Source organism: Gavia stellata, chromosome 26, assembly GCF_030936135.1.
Source record: "Gavia stellata isolate bGavSte3 chromosome 26, bGavSte3.hap2, whole genome shotgun sequence".
Taxonomy (NCBI): domain Eukaryota; kingdom Metazoa; phylum Chordata; class Aves; order Gaviiformes; family Gaviidae; genus Gavia; species Gavia stellata.
Window position 1 is genome coordinate 1,435,167 of NC_082619.1, and position 11,034 is coordinate 1,446,200.

General features: G+C 63.5%; 1 protein-coding gene across 1 annotated transcript; it reads right to left on the bottom strand.

The window, feature by feature from the left end:
* Positions 1–787: 787 nt before the first annotated feature.
* On the bottom strand, positions 788–10,537 carry TMPRSS13 (transmembrane serine protease 13). The gene is made up of 13 exons (XM_059829549.1): positions 10,517–10,537; positions 4,960–5,131; positions 4,514–4,615; positions 3,648–3,770; positions 3,431–3,560; positions 3,057–3,149; positions 2,924–2,967; positions 2,525–2,684; positions 2,209–2,381; positions 1,650–1,748; positions 1,217–1,359; positions 920–1,072; positions 788–802 (listed from the first exon to the last, which is right to left on the bottom strand). The coding sequence occupies exons 1-13, from the start codon at positions 10,535–10,537 to the stop codon at positions 788–790; spliced, it is 1,428 nt and encodes a 475-aa protein (XP_059685532.1).
* Between the last annotated feature and the right edge of the window lie 497 nt (positions 10,538–11,034).

Here is an 11,034-nt window from a genome sequence, read left to right on the forward strand (position 1 = left end):
CTGGGAGCGAGTGCTTGCTCTGACCATATCCACGGCTTGGAAAAATAAAGAAACGGGTATTTCTCTCACGGGGAGGAACATTGTTTAAAAGGCGCTTCCTAAACCTGTCTGCAAACATGAGAGCAGCTACTGCTCCTCCCAGAGGGTGGTGGAACTGCACCTCGGGGCTCCCCTTCGCTCAGCCCTCCCTGGAGAAAACAGGGAGCGTGGCCTCGCAGGTGGGGGCACAGCTGCTGCCCGCCAGCGCAGCGTGGCACACAGCTGCACCGTGCCAGCAGAGCCCCGTCCTGCACCCCAAGGCAGCACAGCTGGGACCTGGCTCGCCCATGGCACCCCACTGCTTTCCTGCTCCTCGCTTCCATCCGCAACCTCCTCCGGATCGACGGGCAGCGCGAGCAGCCCCTCGCCCGCCGAGCATGCTGCGGTCCCGCCAGGAAGCACTCGCGACACCCCCGTCACGACACGTCTATTGACACGAGAAGAACCACAGACACAGGGCGAGGAGCCACCGGCACGGGCTGCTGCCGCCTGCGCACTGCCGGGCCAGGGCTGGCTGGGTGCTCTGCCCGGCCGCTGCCAGGCCACCTCCCTTGCACCGGGCGAGGGCAGAGTCACTTTGCAGGCGCCGTATTTTCAGAGGTTGGGGGCAGCGACAGGTCCCTGGCTGCGTGGACAGTCCAGAGATAGGTGGGGGGATCTGCTGCTAGCATCACGCCCTGGCAGCAACCAAGGGCGGGGGTCTGCGCCGGCCGGCGAGGCGCAGCCCAGGCAAGTGTCCATCCCGGTCTTAGTCGTTCTCGCTCTGCAAGGGAGAGAGGGGAGAGCAAGGGTGAGGTGCCAGGGGCTGGGCTGGGGGGGATACGGCCCCTCTCAACACACCTGGGGCCACCCGATAAGTCTCCCTGCCATGCCACCTCACCTCCATTTTGCTGTATATCCAGCTGAGGAGCTTTGTCACGCGTGTGTAAACACCGGGCTTGTTCTTCTGGCCACATCCTGTCCCCCAGCTTGTCACCCCGGCCACATACCAGCGGCCGTGGTCCTCGCAGACCAGGGGCCCACCGCTGTCACCCTGGCACAGAGGGACAGAGCGGTGAGGAGAGGAGATGCCCCTCTGCCAGTACCCAGCCAGGGGACACCGGCGTGCGGGAAAAGCGGGCAGCCCTGCCGGTCCCGCGCCACCTTGCCTGGCGGGGACCCCGTGCCCCCGGCTCACCTGGCACGCATCTTTCCCTCCCTGCAGGTACCCGGCGCACATCATCCGTGGGGTCAGGTAGCCCTCGTACACCTTGTCGCTGTTGCAGATCTTGTAGTCAATCAGCTTCACCTCGGCCTCCCGCAGCTTCGGAGACGTGTTATCTGCAAGGCAGGAGGAGCCGTGGGACAGGGTGGGCCTCGTTCCCCCACTGCCCCTGGGCCCCTCCGCAGCACCGGGCGCTTCCGCGGCAGTGAGGGAGGGAGCTGGTGTTTCTTGGAGGCCTTATTTCTGCAGAGCCACACAGCCGGGAGGGCAACCGCTGCGAGTCACCCCTGCGGGAACAGCCCTCGAATACAGCAGCAGAGCCGCGCTCGCCCCTCTCCCGGCTGCGTTCGCAGGTCGGGCTGCGGTGCACAGGAGCTGCCTGCAGAGAGCCGGCATCCTCCCTCACCTTCGTTCTCCCTGGTCTTCCCAAAGCCGGTGATGAAGCAGGACCTGCCCGTCTGGAATCGCTGGCCGTACATGGGGAGGCAGGCTGGGCGAACCTGAGCTGGAGGGAGACATGATGAAAACCAGGCGAGGAGAGAGGGATGAGTCACCCAGGAGCAAAATAGCCGGTGCAGTCACCAGCCCTGCGGCTAGGGAGGAGCGGGGTGCGCAGGAAACGCTCCCCTCTGCGCCCACCCCAGCAGGGTCCCTGCCGGCCCCCGGCCGCGCTGCCCGCGTGGGGCACAGCCAGCAGCATGACGCCGGCTGCACGGCCGAGCCCACGGCCCTGCCGGGGGAGGATGGCTTGGTTCCCGACCACGGGACAGGCAGGGGAGAGCAGGGTGGCCGCAGCAGAGCGGGATGCTCCAGCTGGCAGCAGCCCCGTGCAGCCCAGGGGATGGCTCCGAGGGGACCTGAGCTGCTTCTTGCTCCTGCCCATCCCCAGGCTCTCCGTCCCCACGAACACCCGCTCCAGCCAAGCCCAGCCCAGTCCCGTGGCACGGCAAGCTGCGAGGCCTCACCTGAGAGCGTCAGCGGCCTGGAGAGCTTCATGAGAGCGATGTCGTAGTCATCGTGATCATCGCTGTAGTTGGAGTTGATGATGACCTGGGAGACAGGGATGCCCTCCGCGCGCTGCTTCAGGTCCGAGACCCCGCCGTACACCTTCCAGTCGTCGAGGATCTTCATGCTGTTCCTGGGCAGGGAGAGATGGGGGTGGCAAGGAGTGAGACGCAGGGCGCGGGGCTGGGCTGAGTGCCTGCGCGAGGGCTGCGGCTGCAGCCAGTGCCCCCGGGCTGGACGGCGGCACTGCGGGCAGCTGCCTGCGGCAGCACTCACATGAAGAAGCAGTGGGCTGCGGTGAGGACCCACTGCGCGTCGATGATGGTGCCGCCGCAGATGTGGATGGGCCCGTACTGCACGCTGACTTGCCAGGGCCATTTGCTCACGGAGGTTTCCTTTCCTCCGATGATCCGGCCAGAAATCCTCTGCCCACAGGCTGGAGGGGAGAGCGGGGCTGAGAGAAGGGCTCAGAGGCGGCAAGCCTGGAGGGGGCTGCGCACAGCATCCCCCCCACCCGCAGGCACCAGCAATCTTTGTAGTTCCCTATTACCCAGAAAGTTCACTGGAAAGCACCCTGTTTGCCCAACCCTGCGCGAAGGAAGGAGGAAAGCGCTCCCAAGCATGTGCCTGGCCTCGCCCGCCCTCGGCCACGTGCCTGCCAGCCAGCCCCCTTACTTGTGCATCGCAGGGAGACGTACTTTCCCGTGAGACACTGGGAGCTGCAGAAGGGAAGAGGGAGACGCAGCCTCAGCCCTGGCCCGGCGGCACCAGGGCAGGGGCAGCGCCAGGAGGCAATGCTGCCCGGTACCTGTTGAGGCTCTGCTGGATGGTCTCTCGCTCGTCGGTCACGGTGAGGCTCTTGCCGGAGATGTGCAGGGGAATGTATTCGGTTTGCGACGCACTGGGAAGGGAGAGGAGAGAGGCGGTGAGGGTCCCTCCTCGCTGGGCACTGACTGCCCCATCCCTGCCTTCTCAAAGAGGCTCTGCACACTGAACCTGGGGGGGCAGACTGAAGCGCCCAGAGCAGCGCTGGACACGCAGCCTTCCAGCAGGAAAGCACAATGCTGGGGGAAAAAGCACAGCGGACCGTGCACCCGGCCAGGGCAGGAGGGCCATGGCAACACCCAGGGAGCTGGCAGGGCCCCAGCGCCCGAGCAGGGTGACCCAACCCCAAGGAATTACTTCTGAAATCCCAGCTGCCGGCAGGTCTTTCTGGAGAAGGAGTCGTTCCAGGCGCTGCTGCACACCGGCAGCCACTGGCTCTCAGTGCTGGAGTAGACGTGGAGCAAGGACTCGTCGGACACAAAGCGCACTGCGGGGATGGGGCAGGTGTGTCAGTGGTACCCAGCGCCCCAGGGGCTCCCCTCGATCCCACCGCCCCCCGCTCCTGGTGCCTCACCGCAGCCCAGCTCGTCGCTCCTCTGGGAGCAGTCGACGATGCCGTCGCAGCGCACGGGGCTGTCCTTGCAGCTCTCGGCAGGCTCCTTGTACACGATGCCAGTCTGCGACCGCCAGAACATAACTGGAAGCAAGCGCACGCCACGGTGAGGCTGGGGCCGGTGGCAGGGGCTCGCTGTGGGCGAGGGTGCTGTGACCCAGCCGGACGGGAGTCCGGAGGAGGTCTGCCATGCACAGGGGCGCTCCCGAACACGAGGCGTGAGTGTGGGTGCAGGGCTGCTATCTGAGCCAAGACCGAAGAGCTGTGGGATGCAGGGCAGAAGGAGGACTGGCAGCCCTGAGCGTCCCCCCACGCCAGCCCGGCAGCGTGCAGCTCAGCTGCTGCAAGCCTCTCTCACTTAACCTGCTTCTAGCTTGCCCCTGCAGAAAGATGCATTCAGCCCGCCGGTGCTTCAAGACCACCAGCTACAGCAGCTGGACAACCGGCAGCTAGACATTAGGAGGATTAAAGCGATTCCCCCCGCTTCTGCGCCTGTTCCGCTTACGGACTGCACTTTGTTTGAGGGGTCCCGCCTGCTATCCCTGCGCCCCATGGAGGGCGAGCATGGGTGCTGCTGGGGGTGCCCCCCCCGCAGCGAGCCCAGAAGAAGGAAAGCACAGTGCAGGCCCCCGCCCCACCCGGGACGCAGCAGCTCGTCCTTCCCCGGCAATCCTGCGTGCCCACCAGATGTCAGGGACACTCAGGAAATGGGAAGAGCACATCTCTGCCTGCTCGCCTCCGGCACTTCCCAGCGCAGGTCTCCCCAGCCCCTCCGAGGCGTCCCCCCCGGGGAGCCCCGAGCCGCCCCGGGCTGGGACCCCACTCACACAGCAGGATGAGGGCGATGAGCAGCACGATGAGGACGGAGGTGCAGAAGATGAGCGCAAGCCGCCGCTGGCTCATGCAGGGAGCTCTGAACATGGAGGATCCTGGCAGCAGGGCGGAGGCAGGGTCAGGGGGAGCGCCTGCCACCCCGGGGTGCCCGGACCCTGCTGCCCACCAGCACGTGCCAGGAGCTCCCTGGCTCCCCACGTGCCCTGCTCCCCAGAAGACCCACCAGATGTGGGGGAGCAGGGCCATGCACCCCCCTGGGGCATCCCCCCATCCTGCCATGGTCCCTGTCCTCTCCCTCGCCCCTGGCCCCCCTCAGACCCCCAGGGAAACACCAGCCTGTGGCTGAGGCTTGCGCCAGCAGTGGGCACAGGGACCCGTTCCCTCCCTCCCCACCCCAGGTGGGACCGGGGCCAGGGCGGCCTCGGCACCATCCTCTTACGTGTGCTCTCACAGGTCGTGCAGGGGGCCGGGGCTGGGCTGGGCTCCGGGCTGTAGGGCTTGAAGCTAATGCCGAGGACACTTTCTCGAGGCTGCGGAGGTCGGGCACCAAAGATGCTGCTGACTGCAGAGGCATGGAGGCTGGGAGGGACACTGCTGGGCGATGCCGTGCTCTGCGAGCAGAGGAGACCGTTGCGGCAATGACCGTTGCCCACAGGAGAGTCCCCGTGGCAGCCGTGATGGCACAGGTAACGCGGAGCCAAGCTCCCCAGCACGGCCCCGAGCTCCCCGGCACGGCCAGCCGTTGCCGCTGGTGGCTATTCCTCCACAGTGCCATGAACTGCACGGCGAGTTACCGCCACAGTGCCTCTTTCTGCACCACGAAGCCCAAGCCGTATCCCATCCGGGACAGCTGAAAACCAATTAGTTGCAGAGCTGTTCCCCTTTAGGTGGCTGCTGGCCAAATTTCCCAAACCGATTGCTTTGATCAGAGCGATCAGCTGGTTACTTGGCATCGGGTCAGCCACGCTGTGGCCCAGTTCCACGGGACTAGTGCCCCAATTTATGCATCTATCCTTAATTAGCCATTTGAAAAATACAGTGCAATTTCCAGCTGTTATTTAGTAATACTTAATAATCAGTGTTTTCCAAGCCCTGAAACATCCTGCACGCTGGAATGCTGTTCTGCAGTTGTGTCACCCCTGATCCATGAATTTGCAAAAGAATATGTATTTGTTTCCTTTCCTCCAGATAGGCTCTTCCAAGCGCTCCAACAGCTCCATAAGCGAGAGCCTCGCATTTCCCTTCAGAGAGGACCTGGTACAAAGCCCACAATAAATGCTCTTTCCTCTGCCGCTGTAATTTCATTTGTAAAACCTCAGGTACATCTTTGGCAATAAGAAATGACCATGTGCCCAACAGAAACTGCAAGGGCATCGCTGGCCAGCACACGGCAGTGACAGCCCGGCCTGGGCTTCGTTCTCGGCAGGTGCTTCCCACGCTGCCTCGCTCCTCCTGCCCGCTGTCCGCCGGCACTGCTCCCAGTGCCACGCAGCCGGCCGTGTTTGCCCCGGGCTGTTCAACGAAGCCAGTCAAACTGTTGCCAGTCAAATGTGGACCATGTCCGTCCCTACAGCCAACATGGCTCATGTCCCGCAGAAGGGGCACCCAAGGGAGCAGCGCAGCCACCATCCTTTGGCAGCGGGGTGCAGCCAGCTCAAGCACCCGCACCCCAGCCCACCTCCCAGGGGACCGCTTACCGGCCGGGAGGTGGGCGCGAACATGCCCCTCTGGAAGCCTGCCTCTGATTTTTGGCCCTGCGGCCGCTAGCGATCACATTTCCCCATAACCAGACAACATGCCCTTCCTTCCCTGCCAAGCCAGCAAGCAGCCCCTGGGCTGGTGCACAGCTCTGGGAAGGGGCAGAGAGGATGGGGACATTGGGCAGAGCGGGGCAGCGGCGGCAGCTGCCGCAGAGTCGCCCCCTTCCAGCTGGATTTTCTCTACCCTCGTGTTTCCTGCCGGGAATCGAGGGCCCTAATGAGCACGTCGGGAGCCTGCTCAGGCTCATGCTTTGTAAATACGGCTGTGCCCTTTCTTGCAATGCGGTGGTGTAACTTCCCGGGCATTATATCCCGTGAGTCACGCACCCCGGCGTGGCCACGCGTGCTCTCCGCGCAGGGTCTGCCTCAGCCCCCAGCTGAGCATCGGGGGGACAGACCACCTCTTGAACTGTGCCTGCGGAACCGCTGGCAGCCCAGGCGCACCAGCTGCAGAGCCCGCAGGCACAGCATCCCGGGCTCCCGGGGAGGCTGCCTGGCTGCCCGCCCCGGCCGGCAGCGGGGTGCGCAGGGCCACCCCCCGGCACAGACCTCCTCCCGCCGCCCGCGGGGCCCTTGGCATGTCTCCGGGCCATCGAGAGCCACCTCCACGCTCACGTCAGGGGACGGGGACTGAGCGAGCAGCTCCCCAGCCTCCTGCAAGCACAGGGAGGAGCAGAGGCAGCTTCTGTTTCACAGCATCACTCACCGCTTCTCACCCCTTCCCCTCTAGCCAGCGACAACAAGCCTGAATTTGCTCAGCCTGCAGCCAAAGGCCGGTTTTCCCTATGCCTGAATTTCACAGCAGCCGCGTGGGCAAGGCCGGGACAGCCGCGCTGCAGGCTTGCCTTCTCGTGGGCTCTCCCAGCGGTGCCGGGGAGCCCAGGAGAGCCCCTTGCTCTGTCCTGGGGCTCGGGCTGGTGCGGCAGCCAGGAGGGCTGGAGAGTGCCCTGGCAGCATCCTCCCCGAATGAGTCTGAGCAGTCACACTGATGGGATCCAAGTTCTCGCAGCAGTGTTGCACGCCCGCACCGTGAAGCATCCCTGGGTGTTCTCAGTGCCCGTTATTAGAAAGCGCACGCGATCAGCAAGAAAGCCAGAGCTGCAGCGGGTCCTGCGCCACTGCTTCGCAGAAACAGAGCAACGAGCAGATGCCAGGAACCCTTCCTAGGAAAAGAATTTTTCCCGTCTATGTGTAAATGAGAATTCTGTAAATACCCAGACAGTATCATTTACGTTGGCATTTGTATGCCATCTCCACATGTCTGATATTTCACATGCCTCATCCCACGGCAAGCGTAACCCTTGGGTTTTCAGATCAGCAGAATTACAATGCTGTTTGGGACAAACCTCTCCATTGTACTCGAAAACACAGCCCAGCTTCAGCAGTAAGCAAGCCAGTGATGCTGGATGCTAAAGCATTTCTACCTCCAGTGTACAAACATTTCAAACTAACACGTAGGTTCACCAAAGGTTAAACTGCTCCTATTGTTCCTTAGCAGGAAACACATGCCCTTTCTTGCACTCGGGTGAACTATTAGCTACTTATTTCCTTAAAAGTCTAAAGTCCAAGTATTATTTTTCTTGAGGTCTGTCACAGAAGCTAACAAGACGGGCTCCCAGTAACCAGCATAACTAGTTGCTGTTCTACAGCCACCGGAGCAGAGAGCAAACAGCAGCGGCTTTGCAAACATATTTCTGTAAAGGAGCATGCACTACCCCGCTGAGTGAGCTGTGACTTCTACCCACAAAACCTTTACTCATCCTTTGCTGGCTTTTGAGTAAAAGTCAGCCGGAGCTGTGCCTATCTCACATGCGCGGCTGCGGTTTGAGCCCTTTTTCTAACGTCCTCTCTGCAAACGTTCCATGAGCCCTGAGAGCGTTAAGTGCTGCTGTGGGCTGCCGCCTGCAAGTCAGGAGTGGGGAGGGGGAGCCCAACCAGCTCCTTTCTGTGGCTGGGCTGACTTTCAGACAGCCGGGGAGGAGGGATGCTGGGGACGCGCGGGGGACTCCCGGCCAGCCCGGCTCGCCTCGTGCCTGGTCCAGCTCAGGCTGCCCAGGGGACGGGTGGACGGTGCCTGTCTGCAGCATGAGCCCTTTGCTAAACTTGTCGTGAGCATAAACACCACGGCGGTCCCCCTTCACTCTGCTCTGAGGCTTTGCGCAGAGCTGGGAGAAGCACCTGAGCCACAGGGAGCAGTGCCAGAGAAGCCCGTGCCCTTCACACCGTGAGCTGCCATGTGCACTGACCTCCAGCTCGACTCCCTGCCGCAGGGGGAAGGCCACCAAGTCCATCCTAGCAGAGGCCGATCCCCCAGGGAAAGGCGGTCTGGGCTGGGTTCGAGGCTCAGGATCCACGCGTGATGGGGAGGGAAGGCAGGGAAACCAGCCAGCAGTCACCGGTAGTTTCGGAGTGGGAGGGAGAGCGGAAGAAGCCAGGCAAGAACCTGGGGTGTTGTAACCGGACCCAGGGCCCAGCCACGTCTCGGAGGAGCAGAAGGGCACAGCACCTACCCAAAACTAGGAGCATCAAGAAGGGAGGGAAGCAGCCTGGCTTAAATAAGCTGGAAGGAGCTGCCTAAATAGGTGATCATCTTTCCCAGCTGAGCTCGGCAGCCCACCCCTCACCATTGCTCTCTGCTGCTCACAGCCCGTTGTTCGGGGCAGAGAACCGGCTCCTTCACCTGCGCTGATTGTCCGCGGCAGATTAGCTCAGCAAGCACACAACAGCGACATTGTCCTTGCGCTCACCTGGGACAAAACCCTCACAGAAAGTCCCCGTTCCCTCCTGGTGACAGCCGTCCCGCTCGAGTGCCGCAGCTGAGCAGTGCCTCGGCGCTGCCTCCCTGGGTGCCAGGGACAAACTGGGCAGGAGCTGCGGGAGGACGCGGCCGAGACCCAGATGCTGTGAAGGGGCAACGCGCGGGGAAGTGAAATCCCAAAGCAGGCGAGAGCCATTTTGCAAGCGCAGGTGACAAGCCGTGTCGACTGAGTCAGCCCGATCTGGCCAGGGACAGGTTGCCCTATGCCAGTGTGAGCAGCCCTTCAGGCAGAGATCAGAAAATGTTCCAGGGAGTGAGTAATCGCTGCTCACCCCATTCCACGGATGGGCAAACCGAGGCAGGGAAAGACGAAGCGACACTCCTGCAGTTGCGGAGCTGAGGGTGACACCTGGGACTCCCAGTGGCCCATTTACTCCAAGCGACAAAGCCAAGGTGGCCCAGTGGGGATGCCCAATATTGGGCAATATGCCCAATACTGTCTCCATACGTGGGCATCCCGACTCCTGCCCTGCTCTCACCAAGACGCGGTGCTGCTGCCCGCTTTTGGGGCCACCTAGAGCTGGGATCACGCTGCAACGCAGTGCTGGGGGCAGGCTGCCCCTCCCTCGGGACCCAGCCAAGATCTGGCATGAGCCCACCCTGCGCCTGCTCCTGGCTGCCTCTGAGGCACCTGCACGCCAAGGGGCAGGAAGAGGGTGGCTTTTACAGCTGGCCCTGCCTCCCCTCGAGCCCTGTCCACCCCGTCACTGCCGGCTTTGCACGTCCCGGACGTCGCTGGCACAGCCGGCAGCACTCGGCACGGTAATTACCCACTGCCTCGCCCGGGCGGGATGAGCCCAGTGCCCAGCCGGGGATGGATGTTTTCCTCATGACAGGATGCTCGGCAAGGCCCCAAAGCCGAGACCAAGCTGGCCCTGGTCAACCCAGCCCAAAAAAAGCTTGGGGAAAACTGCCAGGAGAGCGGGCAAGGGAGAGCAGCAGGGGCCAGGGCCACCAGCGTGGTGCCGCTGCTACCGACACGCTGGCAGGAGGTGCAGAGGGCTCAGGAACGTGCAGCTCCCACAGGTGCCAAGCGGCACTGGCTTCCACCGGCAGCGCCAGCCCATCCCACCAGCCGGTCCCCCCGGTTCGCAAATCCACTCCAGCATGGAAAAGCAGCGGTGCCAGGGTCGCTGACACCTCCTCTGCTGGCACAGGGCTGACACCTGGGATGCCGGCAGCAGTCCTCCTCCCTCCATGTGCCAAGGGGGTGCCGGAGGCAGCGGCCCCACAGGCAGCTCGCCCCAGGTCCTTCTCCCCGCCGGCAGCAACAGGCTGCTGCGAAGGCAACGCCCAGAGAGCAGGAGGGAGAAACTGGGCCCTCCACCAAAACCCGCAGAAAGCGGGTCCGTACAGCCGCAGAGCAACCCCCGGTACTCCTCACCAGGTCAGAGCCAGAGGAGCTGCCTGCGCCTTACCGGAGAGGTTTTCCCGTCCATCGGCCGCTGCAGGGCTGGGCTGGGATCACAGCTCCGGCACAGCCATCCTTCGCTGCGCAGCACAGTGCAGAGCGAAGTCAGGTCCGCAGGGACGGGGCAGAATCTGTTTGGCGAGCGGGCTCGTACGTCAGTGCCAGCGCCAGCGCAGAGGGAAACCAGTCCGACCTGCTGCCCGGCTCCACGGCTGCCTGTTTCCCAACTGCTCCAGGCACAGCATGCAAAATACCTGCCTCTGCTGTCGGTGGCCCCAGCCCGGCGCTGAGGAACGCTGGGCAGGGGCAGCAGGAGCTCCGGCTGCGACCAAAGGTCTGGGTGTCCGGGAGCAGGTGAGGTCTGGCCCCTGGGCACCGCGGGCTCCTCACCGCTCTCCTGGCTGTCTCCCCGCCCAAGGGCCCCCTTCTCCACTGTGTGCCCGCGTGCGCTCGCCTGCACCTCTCCTGCCCCGGCTGAGGGCTGTGAGCGCCAGCTGAGGATGGGAGAGGAGGGGACGCGTGGCC